General features: G+C 39.4%; 1 protein-coding gene across 6 annotated transcripts in view; it reads left to right on the top strand.

Annotated features, from left to right (window-relative positions):
- SEMA3D (semaphorin 3D) overlaps nucleotides 1-19,262 on the top strand; it is a 171,232-nt gene extending 151,970 nt beyond the window's left edge. For 5 of the 6 annotated variants that reach the window (XM_007670948.3, XM_029077347.2, XM_029077344.2 and 2 more), the window contains 4 exons: nucleotides 1,231-1,388; nucleotides 4,348-4,412; nucleotides 7,736-7,875; nucleotides 17,231-19,262. In XM_007670948.3, coding sequence (XP_007669138.1) covers nucleotides 1,231-1,388; nucleotides 4,348-4,412; nucleotides 7,736-7,875; nucleotides 17,231-17,656 — 789 coding nt within the window. In that variant the 3' untranslated portion in view covers nucleotides 17,657-19,262. Of the gene's footprint in view, nucleotides 1-1,230; nucleotides 1,389-4,347; nucleotides 4,413-7,735; nucleotides 7,876-10,058; nucleotides 10,403-17,230 lie in introns of those variants that run through there. The other variant, XM_029077349.2, reaches the window with a different exon arrangement.
- Nucleotides 19,263-19,509: the final 247 nt, after the last annotated feature.

Genomic DNA, 19,509 nt, shown 5'->3' with positions numbered 1-19,509 from the left:
AGAAGACATAATCAGGTGGGACTAGTCCAGGTCCCACATGGGGCTCACAGTCTTTAATCCCCATTTTACAGACGAGGTCACTGAGGCACAGAGAAGTTAAGTGACTTGCCCAGAGTCACACAGCAAACAAGTGACAGAGCCAAGACTTGAACCCAGATCCTTCTGACTCCCATCTTAGTGGGAAGAGCTCGGGCTTGGGAGTCAGCGGTCATGGGTTCTAATCCTGGCTCTGCACTTACCAGCTGTGTGACTTTGAGCAAGTCACTTCACTTCTTTTTGTGTCAGTTCACTCATCTGTAAAATGGGGTTTAAATCTGTAAGTCTCACGTGGAACAACCTGATTACTTTGCATCTACCCTAGTGCTTAGAACAGTGCTTGGCACATAGTAAGCGCTTAACAAATGCCATCATCATCATCATCTTTATTATTATTACTATTATGCCACTCTAGTTAGTTGTCACTTATGACTTTGTTCATATTTTTTACCTTCATAAGACCATATGGTCCCTCAGAATGTTCTTGGGTGAGAACAGCTCATCTTGGACTCTGTTATATTGTACCCTCCCAAGTGCTTAATACAATGCTCTGCACATAGTAAGTGCTCAATAAATACTACTGAACTTAATACAAGACTCCATGATGTCAAAATCTAGGTGAATTGGTTAAGCACAGCTGTCTGGACTTCAGGCAAGAGAGGTTTGTGTGATACTGTTCAACACTACCTCACAGTTGCACTTTAAGGGGGAGAGCACTTCAAGAGCAAAGAAAACACTCCCTTAACTCCATGAAACAAGATTGAAAAGCTCCTTGCAGGCCTCCTACATAGAAAGAACTATATAGAGAGAAAGTCATTCTCACCATTAGTTTCCCCTATGGCATCTACACTTCATATAATCGGCCAATGTACATTTTGAACTACCAAGGAAGAATTTGACATCTTAATTCCTCAAGCTGAGCAGCTGGTTTTTGACCCTCTTAAATTTCTGACAAGGTTGCACCAGTGCTCAAGAATGCCGCCCCTCTCGGTACCACAGATATTCTGCCAATCACCCGGCTTGATGGAGTTGAAAGCGACTGACTTTTGTCATTCCCCCGTGTGCTTTATAATGGCCTGGAAACTGCACAAAGTAGTGGAAGGTTTAGGCCCATGAGTGGGGTATTCAGAAGAGGAACATTCTTAAGTAGGGCCTGAAAGATGCTTCTAATTCATTTGCTTTGCTGATTTGCAGCAACAATTGTACATCGGTTCCAGAGATGGATTGGTTCAGCTCTCTCTGCACAGATGTGATACGTATGGGAAGGCTTGTGCAGACTGCTGCCTGGCCAGAGACCCCTATTGTGCTTGGGATGGAAATGCATGCTCTAGATATGCCCCAACTTCAAAAAGGTAGGAAACGTAAAGTTACTTATAGACTGTATCAGCCCAGTTTTCTTTCTGAACGTCTTCCTAGGCACACCCATTAAATTCCAGATTAAGAAAAAAGACTTGAAGAGAACATATGCTTTTCTGTTGGTATATTTCTTAAAGATGTAATTTTTGTCACCCTTCAAGGGGTGCAACAGCTATTTTAAGATGTGAATGTTCACTGCGTTAAGAAAATAATCCATGAAACAGACTGTCCCAAATATGTGCATTGTGGGCATATAATGACCACATTTCATTAATGATGTGAAGCATTGTATTGATTGAAATCTAAACCTTCGGGGAGTGGTTATATCCAATCTGTTTACTTATCCATGAATAGAGTTGCTGCCTTTGCATTTGATTGGGTTTTCTCATTGGAGGGTTATGACCAAAACCTCAGCCAATCTCCAAGATGACTGTTTTAGAGTCTTGTCACTTTCCTTATGATCTGAGGTACAATCCCGACATTAACTGAGAAAAGTGCTGCAATTTTTTAGAGAATCTGGATGGAACCCTTGACCCAATTATCTGGACCATCTGGATGGACATGGACCTGTTCCAACTCCACTTAAAATATTTCAAATATGGCAACACTCACAGATGTTAACTGTTATATTTACCCCTCTCAATGCACATGGTTGAAGGACGAGAACACAACTAAACAGTGCTGGAAGCCCAGTGGGGACCAGTGGGGACCTAGAATGGGACTGGGGAGTGAAGATTTGTAAAGTCCCACTGGGTGGCAGCAGAGCTAAAGATGGAAAATGTTCTTATCCTTGTATAGAAGTAATAGCAGTATTGATAGTAGTGGTGGTTATTATTTGCCAAACATTGTGCTAAAGGCTGCGGTAAGATACATTATGACCTCATGGGCTACAGTCTCTGTCCCACTAGGACCTCTCAGTCCAAGAGTTGCAAATATTTTATCTTCATTCTGTCGATGAAGAAACTGAAACCCAGAATGCTGAAGTGACCTGCTAACAGCACACAAAAACAGCCAATGGCCCAGCCTGGATTAGACCCTGACTTCCGTCTGGTACTCTTTCCACATAAAGACCTGAATCTTATTATTTGATTTTTTTTCCCATTTTGGGGGACATCTCAAAGCATGTAACATGCTTTTCTGATTTTTTTTAACCTATGATCATATCTTCCCCAGGAAAAATTATGTGTGAGATTTATGAGCCTGAAGAAGGTTGTTCTAGGGTCACCACTGCCCTGGGGCAAGTTCCATGCTCTTGCCCAAGGTTCCTCATTCCCGTTAAATAATCTGAAATGGTTTACTGGCAGCTGAGCAAATGTGGAAGCCAAATCTTCTATGTTTTTAGGTAAACATAGACCGCCCTTTGTCTCCTGAGACAAGGAAGAAGAACTTATTAAAACCAGGGGTATCTATTATAGGGTTGATTCCAAGCAGAGAAGTCCTGAGGAAATAAATGGCAGCCAGAAAATTAAATAAAATGCAATAGAGGGCCTTTTAAAGCCCAACTCGCTCATGAATCAAATATTCACGTTCAAATTGAATGATTCTTTATTAGTGACATGGAGATTTATCTGAAAATGAAACAGGAAATGCAAAAAATAAATGAATTGGATATTTGAACAAAACTAAATTATTCCAAAAATGCAGTCTTCCTATACAAAATACTTCAACACGTGCTTCAAACTCATATAGACATAGAGGTGGGCAAACATACTTATGCAGGCCCACATCACATTCAGCATCCACCCACATACTCAAAAGGCTCACTCTCACTCAGGCATATATGCACACAATCCTCTAGGAGAGAGACATACACATATAAACACACAAACACCACCCCACCCCCAGCTCCCTTACCCTCCCCACCCAACTCCTTCCAGACTGTAAGCTTGTTGCGGGCAGGGAATGTGTCTGTTTATTGTTACATCGTACTCTCCAAAATAGTACAGTGCTCTGCAAACAGTAAACTCTCAATAACTACGATTGATTGACCTCTTGCAATCTCACAAGGACAACCAAACTTAAAGAGATCCACACATTCTCACAGAAAGCCTTCCATACCCACACATTCATACAGAAAGAAACACAAATAATAGAAAATTTTCCAGACAGAAAATGTTAACACCATTAAGCAGAGACAGCTAAAGAAGGTAAATAACCACTAAACATGGTCACCTCCACCATCAGCCCAAAATATCTCTAGCCTGATACAGAGGCTAAAAGAAACTCTGCTTTGAGTAGCAGAGTAGTAGTAGTATTTGAGTGCTCACAGGATGTAATGCACTGTATTAAACCTATGGAAATGAGTAAATCAGTGGTATTTACAGAACACTTACTGCATGCAGAACACTGTATTAAGCACTTGGGAGAGTACAATAGGTAGACACATTCCCTACCCACAGAGAAAGCAGTTTACACATACCCTCACCACAAGGAGCTTGTAACTTAATGGTGAAAAGAGACATAAAATCATAAACAGAGTAGTAAAATAATTTAACACATAATTAAGTAAATTGTATATACATAAGTGTGAAGAATAATGTGAGGGGAAAGCACTGGGATGCTTGTGCTTATGGCTGCTCTTGGCTACCACCTTAACTTACCTCTTCCTGATAGTACCGCTCCATTTCCTGGAGCAGAGATGGACACTTACTCAGAATTCCTCAACGTGATGCTCTTTCCCACTGACCATAAAAAAGAGAAAAAAAATCTTAGAAATGGAAGTTGGTTTTCATTAGCATCTGGAGCTTATTCAGTGATATTTGAGTGCTTACAGTGTGCAGAGCACTGTACAGGCACATGTGAGAGGGTAGACAATCCTTGCACCCCAGAAGCTTACAGGCTAGTGGATAGAATTATATTTACTCATCAGTTTAGTTCTCTACATATGGCAATTCTCTGGGTATATTTCAATCAGACATTTGTTAAATGTCCAACATTTTTATTCACTTTTCATAGGCGAGCAAGGCGGCAAGATGTAAAATATGGAGACCCGATCACACAGTGCTGGGATATAGGAGACAGTAAGTACCAAATCAATATGCTTGTTCCTCACTTCATATAGAAGCCTATTGTTTATGTCATTTTCTTCTGAGTCCCAGAACCCCAGGAAAGGAAAATGTGAGGGGAAAAGGTCAGAAATATTTTTTATGACATTTGTTAAGCATTTACTATGGGCCAGGCACTGAAAAAATGCTGGAAATGATACAAGCTGCTCAGGTTGGACACAGCCATTTCCACATTGGGCTCACAGTTTTTTAATACCTATTTTGCAGATGAGGTAACCCAAACACAGAGAAGCTAAGAGACTTCTAGCAGACCAGTAGTGGAGCTGGGATTAAAACCCAGGTCCTTGTGACTTCCAGGTCTGTGCCCTATCCACTACACAGCGTGGCTCAGTGGAAAGAGCATGGGCTTTGGAGTCAGGGCTCATGAGTTCGAATCCCAGCTCTGCCACTTGTTGGCTGTGTGACTGTGGGCAAGTCACTTAACTTCTCTGGGCCTCAGTTCCCTCATCTGTAAAATGGGGATTAAGACTGTGAGCCCCACGTGGGACAACCTGATTCCCCTATGTCTACCCCAGCGCTTAGAACAGTGCTCGGCACATAGTAAGCACTTAAACAAATACCAACATTATTATTATTACACCACACTGCTTCAATAGATGGGGGGAAAGAAGAACAAAAGAGAGATTGATAGGATTGTCTAAAATGTGGAATATTCTCTGTGTAAGTGACAATATTTTTTAATTTGTCTGAAACCAAAGTGGATATCAACTGCCAATCAGTTGTATTTATTGAGCATTTACTATGTGGAGGGCACTGTAGCTGGAAAAGTACAATATAACCAAGTTGGTAGACACATTCCCTAGCATATTATGCCCATATTTAATCAATTAATCAATGTATTGAGCATTACTATGTGGAGCACACTCTATTAAGCACTTGGGAGAATATACAACAATTTCTATGTTAATTGGAAAATCCAGAGTTGTCAAGCTCAGTCAGCAGATGAGAGTTGTTTGATCATAACATGATAAACTTCAGTCAATCAATGATAGTCACTGAGCACTTACCACGTATAGATCACTGGACTAAGTGAGTCAGAGAATATAGTACAGTGGAGTTGGTAATCATGATCCTTATCTCAAGGAGTTTACAGTCCACAGAATTCAAACCTTGTTCCAGTTCATAGCACTTTACTACTTTGAATTGAGAAAGGGAATTATTGTTTCTATTTTCTTTATGTATAAACTGCTCTTCCACGTGAAGCTATGATCCTGTTCTGGAACTTGTCCCAAATTTCCCAATTATATCTTAGTTTTCTTTGTGAGTGTGAATATTTGTAGGTTGTGATTTGTCATTCTTTTTGGTCATTACTTCTGGCTATCTCTACTTTCTAGAAATAACCACATGTTCAAATGAGAGGGTAAGATTATCCCCATCCAAATACTGCACCTAATGTTTTAAATATTTCAGAATGCACAGTTTCAAACTAAATGTGCACACCTACAAACCGCCCCATCCAAAAAAAACCCCCACAAATTAAAAAAAGCCCATCTACCACCTGGCCAATATGTGGTATTTAACTGTATTGCTTTTCCTTTAGTTAAAAAAAAAGGATCATATGGTTCACCATCAAAGAGTGTTTATAAGCACTTCCAAATTTATATCATTTGAATTTAAAGCCATAACAAAAATCATACCAAGAATTAGTGCCAGGAGACATTAAGGAAGAGGGAGGGTGAAGACTTGAGACTTGAAACCAATGGTCACAAGTTTTCACTTGGTGTAGAAGGAAATGAATAGCCATCATTTATCGATTATTTTACTTTAGAAAAATTTAAATATAATATATAACTTACAGAATTATTCGTGGTTATTTTATACAATAAAATAAAGGTCTTATAGCAAAGTGAGACCCAGAATCAAGATTACCTTCTACCTCTTAGGCAGCCTTCCCTGACTTTCTTAAACCTGCAGTCAATTTGAAAACAAGTGGATGCCCCCATCATTTTTTAAATCCCCATGGTTCTCACAACACCTAAAATACACCTCCCACCCCTCACCCCTTCCCCCCCACTTCTGAAAATCAAAATCTCTTTTCCTTAGAGTGGGAGCATTGATCAATCTGGGAAATGGAATACATTTCATAAATTGTGAAAACTGCCGAGTGTAAGCAGCTATTCCCCTGAAATGTCCCCAGGCTTCATGTGGAGAGCTTGCATTTTTATGTCTAGGATACGATTAATTTATGACTGGTTCTTCTAACTTGTGCTGGAAGAAGAAGCTTCTGCTTGATACTTATGCCAATACAAAGATATACTGATATTTTTATGGACTTGAGGTCTAGTACCTACATAATTTAAATGCCAACATTTGGAATTCTTGGGTTTTTGTCTTAGATAATAAGGGGCTCAGTTTTCAGAATTATAACATCTATAAAATGGCTTTTAAATGTGGGTGTGCACTTTAAGGGCAGACTGTCCATCCAAAAATCACTTATTTGATCAAATTTGAGCCCTAGGTCTGCAGTTACACATGGGACCCAGCCTGTGGCTAGTATGGGAAGGATGAATTGCAGATGAGGCATGTGATTTAGGGGAATAAGGTGTCTCATACACGACTCCCAGAGCCTTTTATTAACTGCTTCATAGCACATGAATATGAGGCTAGAGGTCTCTGAACTGCCTAGCCTTGCCTTCTCTTTCTGATATGAAAAGTTGGAGATAGGAACTGTGGCATTTCTCCCATTTTGAAAATTAGAGTACAGCCTTTCTCGCCTCGAGATAAAAGTCGAATGATAGAGGATAGTTGCTGTCCTTCTCTCTATTTTAAATGGTATTCTTTTCACCATTATTTAAATAACTTTTGAACAACTCAACAATAAGCACTCTCCCCTTCCCACTGAATATCAGATCAGTTTTACTCGCAGCACTGACTAAAGCTGACAGGCTGCTGGCATTGTGTAGATTTTTTTTTTTAAGGAAAATGTTAAAGCTTAACCAAGTTTCACCTGGGTTCTGTGTTTATAAGAAGAACCCTATTTGTAGGTGCACCAACTGCTTTGATCTTGACTGTGTCTCATTTTAAGATTGGAAGGATTTGATATTAAAGGAAAAGTATGTAGTAAATATCCAGAGTTGTTCAAGCCAGCCCTTTAGCAAACATTTGACTCTTCCCTTAAGCCTTTGCATTTCAGATATTAAGCTGAACGTGAAACTTCTTTCTCTTTCATAATATGTTCTAATTCCTTCCCTCCTGGCATCTGTTCCAAATCAGTCTACGTTCCTATCGCTTTAAAATTCAGGTCAAGGTTAATCTCCTGTACCATGTTTGCTTTCTAGGTATTAGTCATGAAACTGCTGATGAAAAGGTGATTTTTGGCATTGAATTTAATTCGACATTTCTGGAATGTATTCCTAAGTCCCAACAAGCGTCTATTAAGTGGTACATTCAGCGGTCTGGAGAGGAACATCGGGAAGAGGTAAGTTATAATCATCAAGGAGTCTCCTCTCTGGAGAAAACATTACCAAACTGAAATATGGCTCAATCCTTAAGACCTCAGCCATGGGTATAGGCGATATTTTACTTTTAGCATGACCTGGTATTCTCATGTCAACTTCTGGCAAAAGAAAAGACCACCATATGACAGACCAAAAAAATCAATAATGGCTTTGAAGTGGAGCAGGCTCAGTTCATTATTTTGATCAAATGATTTGAAAGGAGACAAATGGAGAGGTAAGATTGACACAGGAAACATTTCCAACTTAATAATTTCTCGTGGCTTGATGATGTCTGTTATGGCCAGAAGTAACACTGATAAGAGTTGACCATTATAGTGACCAAACTATATCTGCTGAGGGAATTGGAGAATCTTAAAATTGTAGGAAGAAATTTGCAGCTTCAGTCAGTCATATTTATTAAGCACTTACTGTATGCTGAGCACTGTCTAACCGCTTGGGAGAGTACAGTATGACAATAAAATGGACACATTCCCTGCCCACAGTGAGCTCACAGTCTGTTCAATTGTATCTATTGAGCACCGACAGTTTGCAGAGCACTGTACTAAGTGTTTGAGGGGAGAGCAGCTTCACCAAGTGGTTCCAGAATTTTGTGACTGTCATCTGTTCAGCAGGCCTTGTCAGAAGTCATTGGATTGATTAAAAAAAATACAAAAGGCAAAAGTAAAATGAGCTTTTCCCATCACATTCAGTGGGCCTGTAGCTCATATTTTGTAGTCAAATACTTGCCACACATGTACACAGTGGAAATCCTGTGAGAATTCTTAGAGCTCTAGTTTTAAAGCCATTTGAACTCTGCCAACTGAAGTTCTTAAAGGTAATTCAGTAGTCAGTCATACGTGCTCCAATTAAATTAAATTCACAGATCTAAATTAGTCAATTAAGGATGAAATATGAATATAGACCATTTTTAATCCAGAAATCCAATTGAGCCCTTGACAGTTTCCCACAGAATATTTTAGAACATTTACTTGGCAAGTAAGTTGATATTACTAGTGGAAATCAAAGGCTCTCTCTAAAGGACATCTTGTGGCAGAAATTGATTTAAAGAAATAGAATCCTTAATTTAATTAATGGTAATTTAGAAATTACAAGCTCCATTCTGTCAATGTACAGAGTGTAAGTTACTGTTTATAATGAGTTACACCCCCATGTATTAATAGTAAGAGGATAATTTCAGCTGCCTGCATTCCATCGGAATTGGCCTAATTCTTCCAGAGTGTTTCACTTCCCTTAGGCAAGGAGCATGGGAACAGTGGCTTGGATGAAACACATTGCTGTCAGGCTACACTTTTCAAACAATGGTATTGATGCCAAAAGCAGGCCATCTCTGGAAGGTGGAAGTATAAGCTCCTTTGGACAAGTATTACCTTATTCATTTACTTTAATGGGGTGTCTTTAATGAAATGAGCTATTGCTGATTGAGTTCTGAATTCCTATAAATGTCATTTTAGTCCTCCATTCTTGGTGATAGCTGTTGCCCCTTCCTGCCCCCAGTTATACAGGAAGGGGCAGGTACCAGGTGATTAATTCTGGGTTGGTGGTTAGGGAAGTAGCATGGCCTAGTGTAGTGAGTCAGAAGGACCTGGGTTCTAATCACAACCCTGCCACTTGTCTACTATAGACTGTAAACCCGTCAATGGGCAGGGATTGTCTCTATCTGTTGCAAAATTGTACATTCCAAAAGCTTAGTACAGTGGTCTGCACATAATAAGCGCTCAATAAAGACTATTGAATGAATGAATCTCAGGCAACTCCCTTAACTTCTCTGTGCCTGTTTCCTCACCTGTAAAATGGGGATTAAGACTGTGAGCCCCATGGGGGATGGGGACAGGGCCTGAATCCAACCAGATTAGTTTGTGTCTACCCCAGCACTCAGAACAGTGCTTGGCACATAGTAAGCGCTTAACAAATACAAGCGCTAGAAAGGACCTGCCATATACTGGGGGTTTGATATGGTAGGTTTCAAATGCAGTATGTATATATAAACATGGTTATCCTTTGTATCCAAAAGACCCGCTTTCAATGAAATTCACTAATAGGTGCATGGGTGGCTGAAAAAACTAGTGTGGGGCACCCATTCCTGACTTTACCATAGACATACAAAGACTGTCTTCTGTTGTACTGTTATTTTTATTGTTTGCAGCACCTGTTGGCTGTCTCATGATTCTCTCAAGTTCTGGGACCAAAGATAGCCACTCCTCTCTTGATTATGATGCATGATGCTGATTTTTCTACTGCCTTAATATATCTTTTTTATGTTGAGATTCAGTGTCACCTGAAGCTTTGTTTTATTGTATCCTTAAAATGATTACTCTGACACCCAAAATGTTTCCGGTTGCCCATTTTCACCTCACCATGGAGCAGCTGTTTGGATAGCCTGCTTTCATCCATTATGCTCCCAAATCTCACTTACCAAGCTATGTTGAATTCAATTTAGCTTCCACACTGTATTGTGAATGGTCTGTAAGTGACACTAATGAAACTTTTCAAGGACTCACATGAAGTATCTGGAGAAGCAGCGTGGCCTAGTGGAAAGAGCATGGGTCTCAGAGTTAGAGGCCTTGAGTTTTAATCCCAGCTCTGGGTTTATATGCTGTGACCTTGGGCAAGTCTGTTCACTTCTCTGTGCCTGTTACCTCATCTTTAAAATGTGGATTAACATGATAAAACATGATAAAGCATGGATAAAACGTGAGTCCCCTGTGGGACATGGTCTGTGTCCAACCTGATTAGCTTGCATCTACCTCAGCATTTAGTACAGTGCCTGGCAAATAGTAGCATTTACCTTTTTTTTTTGTGGTATCTGTTATCAATGGAAGGGTTTAGGTCTCACAGCCATAGAGAAGATTAGTCAGTAGTACAGAGCCATAATCCTTCAGTTTGGTTTGGAGTCCTAATATCATGCTTCCACCATTGTGACTGATAGCCTCTCAGCGTAATCACAGTGCGGATTATTGGAAGGAGAATGGAATTAGCAGTTGGGAGAACTAGCATCTACTCCCACCTTTGCCACTAGCCTCCCATGTGACCTTGGGCAAGTCTAGGTATCAGGCTTTGCCTAACATAGAAATGTTGTGAGGACAGAAGCAGTGGGTAGAGCATGGGCCTGAAAATCAGAAGTAGCTGGGTTCTAATCCCAACTCTGCCACCTATCTGCTGTGTCACATTGGGCAAAACTCTTCACTTCTCTTTGTCTCAGTTACCTCCTCTGGAAAATGGGAATACAGATCGTGAGCCCCTTGTGGAAGAGGTACGGTGTCCAACCTGATTAGCTGCATCGAACCCCAATACTTTAGAACAGTGCTTGACCCATAGTAAGCACTTAAAATTATTATAAAGAATGATAATTGACAGGAAAGTGCTTTGGAAAAATTGAAATACACAAAAAGCAAGTTGGCATTAACTAATCATTGTATTTATTGAGTATTGAGGTTCTCTGTGGAGAGCCTGTAAGAAGTGCTTTGAAGAGTATAATAAAGTAGACACAATCTCTACCCTGAAAGTCTATGACAGGCAGTTGAAAAAGACCATAAAATAAATTACATATAGGGGAAACAACTACATGTGAAGATATGTACATGACGGGATGATACTGTTATTTCTGCAAACCAAGGACAGAGAAGTGTAGATCATATAGCACATTACAGGATAGGTTATTATATCATGGACCATTTCTTTAATTTGCATGTAGCGATTTTTGGGTCCAATTCATGCCTTATGTTTTTCCAGTTAACTATACAAATCTAAATGGAGAAATACTATCATATTTATATTCCCCTCTAACATCTCATATTTCATTTCCCTGATAACCCTGTGCATTATTTTAATGCAACTCTTAAAAGAACAGTTTACTGTGACAACAATACCATGCTTCATGAATAACTCACTGCAGCCAAATGAGCCTATACATAAAATCCTGGCTGTCGATTTGCAGCAGATCATTTTAACATCACTCCGAGCATCGGCAGTCACGCATCATCTATGACGTGCAGTCCCATTTCCTGAAGGGAGGGAAAAGGGCAAAATCCATACTAGATTGGAAGCATTTGTCCCAGCAGGTGGGCTTGCCGCTTCTCCCCCACAAGGTCACATTTCAGGAATCTCACTTCCACTCCGAAAGCATCGGGTGGAAGCAGGGGAGAGGACATGATCTCCTGCAGTTCAGAAGCTGTCACCAGGTCATTCTGTTGCCAGTGGGAGAACATTTCCTTCTAGAGATGTTGCACAGTTTGGGGCAGCACCAAAGGTCACGAGTCAGCTATCTGGTGATTTGCTGTTTGATGCTGTGCATGCAATTGATGATGTTTATACTGGCAACTGGCAAGTTAGTCACCACTTCCTAAGCTTTGAGGAGGAAGAGGGGAAGTTGCGTGTGTGTGTGTGTGTGTGTGTGTGTGTCTCCTTCAAAGAAATATGGGTGAGTTAGCTGCAGCAAAATCTCTGCAACTAAGCACTAGGGATTTCTTTTAAAAACTGGGCAGTGCTTAAAAGTGTATTCTCGTACAAGGGCAAAAATCCTTCACCCAGGTTTTGCCTTTTGTCAAAAAGCAGTTCCTTCTTCATAAACACAACTTTAATTTCTTATTTGTTTCTTTAACAATTGTTCTTATTTTAAAAAGGGTTTACAAACCTCTCTTTTCATTTTCCCAATTTTTATTATATTAGTAATAGCTAAGCTTAGAATGCTCTCATCTATATTTATGTATTTGGGCTTCATTTTCAAAGACATACTATTTTAACCGAAGTGTCGCACAAGCCACGTGCATGAGTTCTTTCTTCTGTTTAATCCTAATTTTTCTAATAGTTTTTTATATGCTGCATATGAAAGGAGATTACTTTTCAAGCTACTCTCTGTTCCCAGGCAGGTGCTATGTTTTACAGTTGTACAGTGCTCTACACACAGTAAGCATCTGATAAATACCACTGATTAATTAACTGATTGGTAAGATTGACTTGCAAAGAAAGAGTTTGTAAGACAGGAGTTAACTGCAGACAAAAGCCACTGATCTTTGCAAGTTGCAGAGTCAATTTGATGAACCTTTTTTTATGTTTGTGTTCTAGTAGAACTGTTAATAATTTACTTTCATTGAAAGGCTACAAGTAATATTGCTAAATTCATCATGTTATTCACATTCACATTAGGTAAATGGATTCCCCCTTTCCATGGTTGAGATTCTTAGCACTCAGCGATTTTTGCTTATCACTTCTAAAGTGGAAAAAATTCCATGAGTTTAAATCAACAGCCAGAGATTACACTATCTCTATGAAGAGGAGTTACATTTTCTAAATTGACTGCATTGACATTTTACTGGGCTGATGCCGCGTGAATAAAGAACCTTATTTCAATATGGAATTAAATCATTCGTTGGCACAAGAATGTTTAATAGGCAAATGTTAATCAACTGCTTAAATCCTGGGACTCTCATATCTCTTGTCCTGTAAACTGATGAAATTGTGCAATGATCTAGCCTTTCACTTTGAAATTCATCTTGTTAGATGCTACCAGGGCATAGAAATTCACATATTTGAAATTTATGGAAAGGCTAAAACTACATTTGACATACAGAAACTAATCTGTAGTAGACCCCAGAAAATCCAGAAGGTTTCAAGTGTATTAAAATATGTTTTACATCTGTGGGGCAAGAACCAATAACCACATCAGACATATAAGTGAAAGGGGAAAGATCTAGTACCAACTAATGAAATGCCAGGTGTTTCAGAAGTTTTAGAACCAAAAATATGGAGAAAGGACAGGAAGAGAACTAAATTCTTGAGTAAACCATCCTAAACAGGAACAAAGAGGATAGAGGAGAAAAATAAAACAATACCCAAGTATTGCTCAATATGTGGGAAATCTGTGTCATAATTTCATTTGATCAGAGAATAAAAATGAACAGGGAAGGCAGAGAAACAGAATTATCACAAACACTGTATATCAGCAAGTGAAATTTTAAGTAAAACATCGATATGGATCTTCAGCATGAAAAGCAAAAGCAAATTCAGTGTTAACTTACTGCACTATTCCTGTTCAACTGGCCCAGTTCTTGAGGAAGCTTTTGAAATAATGACCACAGAGCTATTGTCCTAAGGAATAGGTCAATAACTTACAGAATTGCTAAAATACTTGGCATTTTCATCTTCAAAGGACATCTTTAATCCCACAACTAAGCTCATGCCAGGAATGCTTTAGTTTTTCTACATAATCCTTGCTTCAAATCCTGGAGACTAAAACCATCCAAGGGAAACCCATTTTTTGGCACTTTCAATGTGGAATTAGGTTCTTCGCTCTCTTTCAGTTATCCATCAGTACTCTCAAGAATGGTCCAAATTGAAGTCAGCTCTAAGAATGTGAGTCTCCTCCTTGGACTGCCTAAATGAAGACTAGTTGGACAATTCTGTGTGAAAACTTAACTGGCTCCTTCAAGAATGGCAGAACACTGGGAAAGAATATGGAAAAGGAGTCCCATCTCACTCCTGTCAGATAACGAGCACTTTGCCTTTTCGCAGGAATGACAGAGGGAAGAACGTGGGTCAAAAACTCATCAGTGATGAAGTCAGAGTTGAGATAGTTCTTGCCCCTCTAGAATCCAATTTATGCTGCCAGTGTTGATTGGTGATATAGTAGCACCAATACAACTAATAATTAATAATGGTGTTTGTTAAGCACTTACTATGTTTAAGTACCATTCTGAGTGCTGTGGTAGATACAGTTATAATAAGGTCAGATAGCATCCCTCTTCCACATTAGGATCCCAGCCAAAGGTGGAAGGGAAGGAAAACAAATATCCCTATTTTATCGATGAGAAAACTCAGGAACAGAGAACTTAAGTGTTTGGCCAATGTGACACAGCAGGCAAATGGAGAATCCAGGATTAGAACCTAGGTCTTCTGACCCCCAAGACCTATAGTCCTCCTACTGAGACATGCTGCTTCTCAATTTCTGGGTCAACTGCATTTCCTAATTAACTGGGCTAGTGGAGTTCTTCCTTCTTTCTGGTTTCCTCATGACCTGGAGGGAATTTCCAACAAATTTTTCACATAAAGCAGAATATAGTCAACCCACTGTGAATAAATTTAATTTAGCCATCTTTTTGCCTCTCTGATTTTAATCTTCTGAGGTTTGTTTGAGGGTCGGATGTTAAGACTGGACATTTTCCAGGAATTCGTTTTTCTTTTTTTCCATTTAAACTTAGCCACATAACACTATTTGGAATTAAATGGAAGCCACCCACTTTAAAAAAATATAGATTTATTCTTTCCACCAGGTTGAGGATGTATTATTGTCCAGTAAAGAAGATACCAGTGGTCCACTGTACATTTACCACTTAGGGAGGGTCACTATCTCCCAAGGCTATAACCTCCTAAAATCCCACTTTCTCCAATAATGCTTCCCTGACTATATATTCAAGTCCTATCAACCCAACAACCACCTTTAGCACTTACAGTACTTATACCCATCCTAAGCACTTAGAAATGGAAGAATTCAGAATTAATCTTTGTCTTCCCCATTCAAGTTTAAGTTTGTTTTGGACAGGGATCTTGATTGACTCTTTGCTCAATAAATATCATTACTGCTACTATTACTACTGCTATTTTGTACTGATGACATTGTCTTAGCACATTCCCATACCCAACCTTATATGAAGAGTAAAATTTACGTTACTTGCTACTCTTTTGACTGGAAAACTCAAATAGGTATCCTGGAACCCTGTCCCCTCTTCCTTCCCCACTCCAGCCTCCTACCCAATTACAAAGCCTAACCAAACTCCTTTGGGAAAAGTCCACTCCCAGTGGGAGAAGAAATTTACAGTTCACATTCTTCCTTGTGAAAGAAAAGAGGGGCTAAGCACAAGGACCATCCGAATCAGCTCCTCCACAGAAGTTCTAGCAGAGGTGCATGAGCACCAGGCTAGGGTAACCAGCAAGATGCCTCCTTAAATGATTAGCAAACTGTCCTCCCTCTAACAATAGCTTCAGGGGATTGGCCAGAGCTCAGCTAATTAGTGAGTTCCCTGGACTGAGAAATTTTATTCCTAATTATGCTTAATAATTATTCCTAATTAATCCTAATCATTCCTAAAACTTAATCCCCACTTATGTGACTTTCCCTTTATGATTATGCAAAGCTCCTGAGTTGTCTCACTCTTTGTTAGCTGGAAGTAATGGGAGTAACTGGAATTGAGAAACATTTTAATAATGGGGAATTCTTAATCTTTTAAGTGCCAGAAAATAAAATTTTGCAGAACTGTATATGACAATCTAAAGTAAGAGAGAGAAATCTATCAGTGATATGTAACAAGTACCAAACACTGTACTAAGCTTTTGGGAGAGTACAAAAGAAGCAAGACATATATCGCTGCTTACAATTTAATGAAGAAGGACAGATGGAAAGTATTTACAAGTTAGTGGGCGCAAGGGGAACAACAAGGATATAACCATCAATAATTCAAATTGATTGGAATGAATGGCTGCATCAGTAAGCAAATTTAAAAATTAGAACTATACCAAGAGAAAGACAAATTCAGCAATCCAAAAAAGCACTAATTATACAAAAGATCATCCCCTAATTTGTTACATAAGAACTTTTCACTCTTCACTGAGCAGATAAGTATATCTGTGTGGTTGGGTTCATATATGCATCCTCCTTTGTATATTAAAGCATACTAAGGAGAGATATTATGCTCAGATTGTGGCTAGCCTTCCATCTGAAGATCTCTTCTTCCACTTTTAGGCTCCAAATTTCAAAAAAGCTGGAACTGGGTTTTGTCTTTTCAATTCCAGTTGACATCTAACAAGTCAGCACCCCCACATGCTGTTTTGATCACTTAAAGGATGAAAAATACCTAGATAGTGTTTGTGTTCCATGCAAAATAGTTGGCCCATTTTAGGCAGACAAACTTTCCTTAAAGCTCAGTCCTATTTAGAGAGACAATGATTATTGATTTCACAGTCGAACTTTGAATTTCAGATATGAGCCTGGGCATCAGGACTTGTTTACTGAATCAATTAATCAAAGGCCAGGCCTAGAAGAGAGTTTGTGGTTTTTCCTTCATTAATTTTAATGGGTTTTTTTTCAATGTTATCAGGAGATTTGGAGACAAACTACTGTATTCCACTGGCTCAATTAGACTTAATAGAATGCAAATGTGGAGGCCGCCTACAAGGCTTCCTTTTTTGAGAAGACAAAGTATGGTGGGCGTTGACAAAGAGGAGAGGGAGAGAGCTTGCAGGTTTATTAAAGTATCAGTTCATAACATTTTGCAGACGCACCGTTTTCTGCTTTTAATTTACAATCTCCATTTACCAATGCTGCAGCTGAAACCCGACGAAAGGGTCATCAAAACCGAGTATGGTCTGCTGATCCGCAGTCTACAGAAGCGGGACTCTGGGCTCTACTCCTGCAAGGCCCAGGAACACACTTTCATCCACACCCTCGTGAAACTGACCCTGAATGTCATCGAGAACGACCAGATGGAAAACCCGCAGAGGACCGAACGGGAGGAAGGGCAGGCCCGAGATCTGCTGGCTGAGTCACGGCTGAGATACAAAGACTATATCCAGATCCTCAGCAGCCCCAATTTCAGCCTCGACCAGTACTGTGAACAGATGTGGCATCGGGAGAAAAGACGGCAGAGGAACAAAGGTGGAGCCAAATGGAAGCACATGCAGGAGATGAAGAAAAAGCGTAATCGAAGGCACCACAAGGATGTTGATCAGCCCCCTCAATCAAAGACCACGTAGTTTGCTGTTCCCAAGAGGAAGGACACTCGCCTGCAAGAATACTGTGTTCGGTTTTGTACTTCCTTTCAAGGAGATCAGCTAATGCTCAGTAACAATGATCTGGACTGGACGGTAATGAGATTCAGGCACATTCGTTTGAGACCGTCGTGGTACAACTGCAATTGTAAACACAGAGTGCAAGAATCATCCATAAACGAGGGAATTTCCATTTTTGAATGGCTTTTCTTGTTTTCATTAATTGCTTTATTTAATTTTATTGTGTTGATAGGCTAGTTAAGGGCCCAGTCTACTAATTATCTCCTTTGGTGGGTGAGGGTTCATTCCCCTGGAGTATCATTATCATAGTGTTTGCACAGTGGAAAGAGCTAAATTCTTATGAAGACTTCACTCTACTCTTCAATTTGGTGGTGAGTGGAGTGATTATACAAGCGCACATGTGACAGGGCCCATTACCTGACTGCTTCTTTCTGTTGGTCAGATTATTCTAGTGAATAAAGGAGTCCAGAAGGAGAGGGCATTGTGTAGTAATTCTTTCTGGCCATTAGAGTTGTTAATACATTGGAATAGGGTTTAACAGCCTAAAAAACAAACCAATCTCCCCACAATCTCTTATTCCTAAAGCAACTGATTTATTGGGAAGAGTTCATCTAAAATGTGTTTTTAAAGTGCAGGTTCATACATGCAGGAACAGAGTTTCTGTAATGCTTGGGGAATCCTCAGGATGAAAGGTACTACTTATTTCATTGTTTAGAGAAAACTATGTAAGGTGTGTGTCAGATTGTTATAACGGCTTGGGTTAACCCTGTGGATTTTTGTTAGCCGAAGCAAAGATAAACATAAATTTGGGTTTCAGTAAAGTGACTCTTTTCATATAAAAAGAAAGAATAATCACAATTTCAAGAAGCCTAAATAACTGTCAACTGCAATCCAACTTCTAAGGAAAACTGAAATGCCAGCAAAGTTTTGAAGAGTAATTTTCTCAGGGAGGAATTGGGAAGAGGGGGTACAAATCTTATTGACATTTAAAACGATTTCTCTAGGCCCCTCTTCTATTTCTCTGCAGATGTAACATCCTCTGCCTAGCTTTCCATTACTCTCATAATACATTTCTCTCCCTTGTTCTGGCAATGATTTGGGTAGACAAGAAGGATATAGTAGCTACGAGGAATAATATTTGGTGACTTTATAAAGTGTTTACTAAGGGACTAAAAAAAACGGAAGGAGTTAAAACAACTCTTTGACATGTATTGTATTGTTTTACAGTGGCCTTTTGTATTTCAGAGATAATATGCATTGTGAGACTCAAAGAATTGTCATAATATGATTTTTATTAAATAAAAGTGAACACCTGTTGTATATAATCACTATTACTAGGTTGAGATGAGTGGCTTGAACATTGGCAGTATAATTTAGTAAATGGCCCTGGTTTTACTTCTGACTCTTGACTGTGCACAATATGTACCATTTATTTGAACGCAACATACCTTTCCTTGTAACGCACAACACCCTGTTAACTCTGCTTGTTTCTTCTGTTCACGCTTTTTAGAGTGTGGAATAAAAATTAGCCCCTTCCTCACATGGAAGGGGACTTTGATAAATTCTCAAATGCCAAGGTTTTTCATACGTTCCCAACATTTGGAGTGAAAAGCCTGTGGGAAAGCCATAGGATGAGAAACTCATAAGAGTGCTGAATCCCAGGCCTGTAACTCTGGCTTTGAACTTAGGACATTTATTTCACTATCTCCCTCTCCCTGGTTCCCTGTCTTGTTTTCTGAATGTTTTCCTATTTCAAATAAATTTGCTGATGTGTATTTTCTCTGGTACACATCTGTTCCTGCCTATTTGGCAATGTT

Source organism: Ornithorhynchus anatinus, chromosome 13, assembly GCF_004115215.2.
Source record: "Ornithorhynchus anatinus isolate Pmale09 chromosome 13, mOrnAna1.pri.v4, whole genome shotgun sequence".
Lineage (NCBI taxonomy): Eukaryota > Metazoa > Chordata > Mammalia > Monotremata > Ornithorhynchidae > Ornithorhynchus > Ornithorhynchus anatinus.
This window is presented reverse-complemented; position numbering and strand designations above follow the sequence as displayed.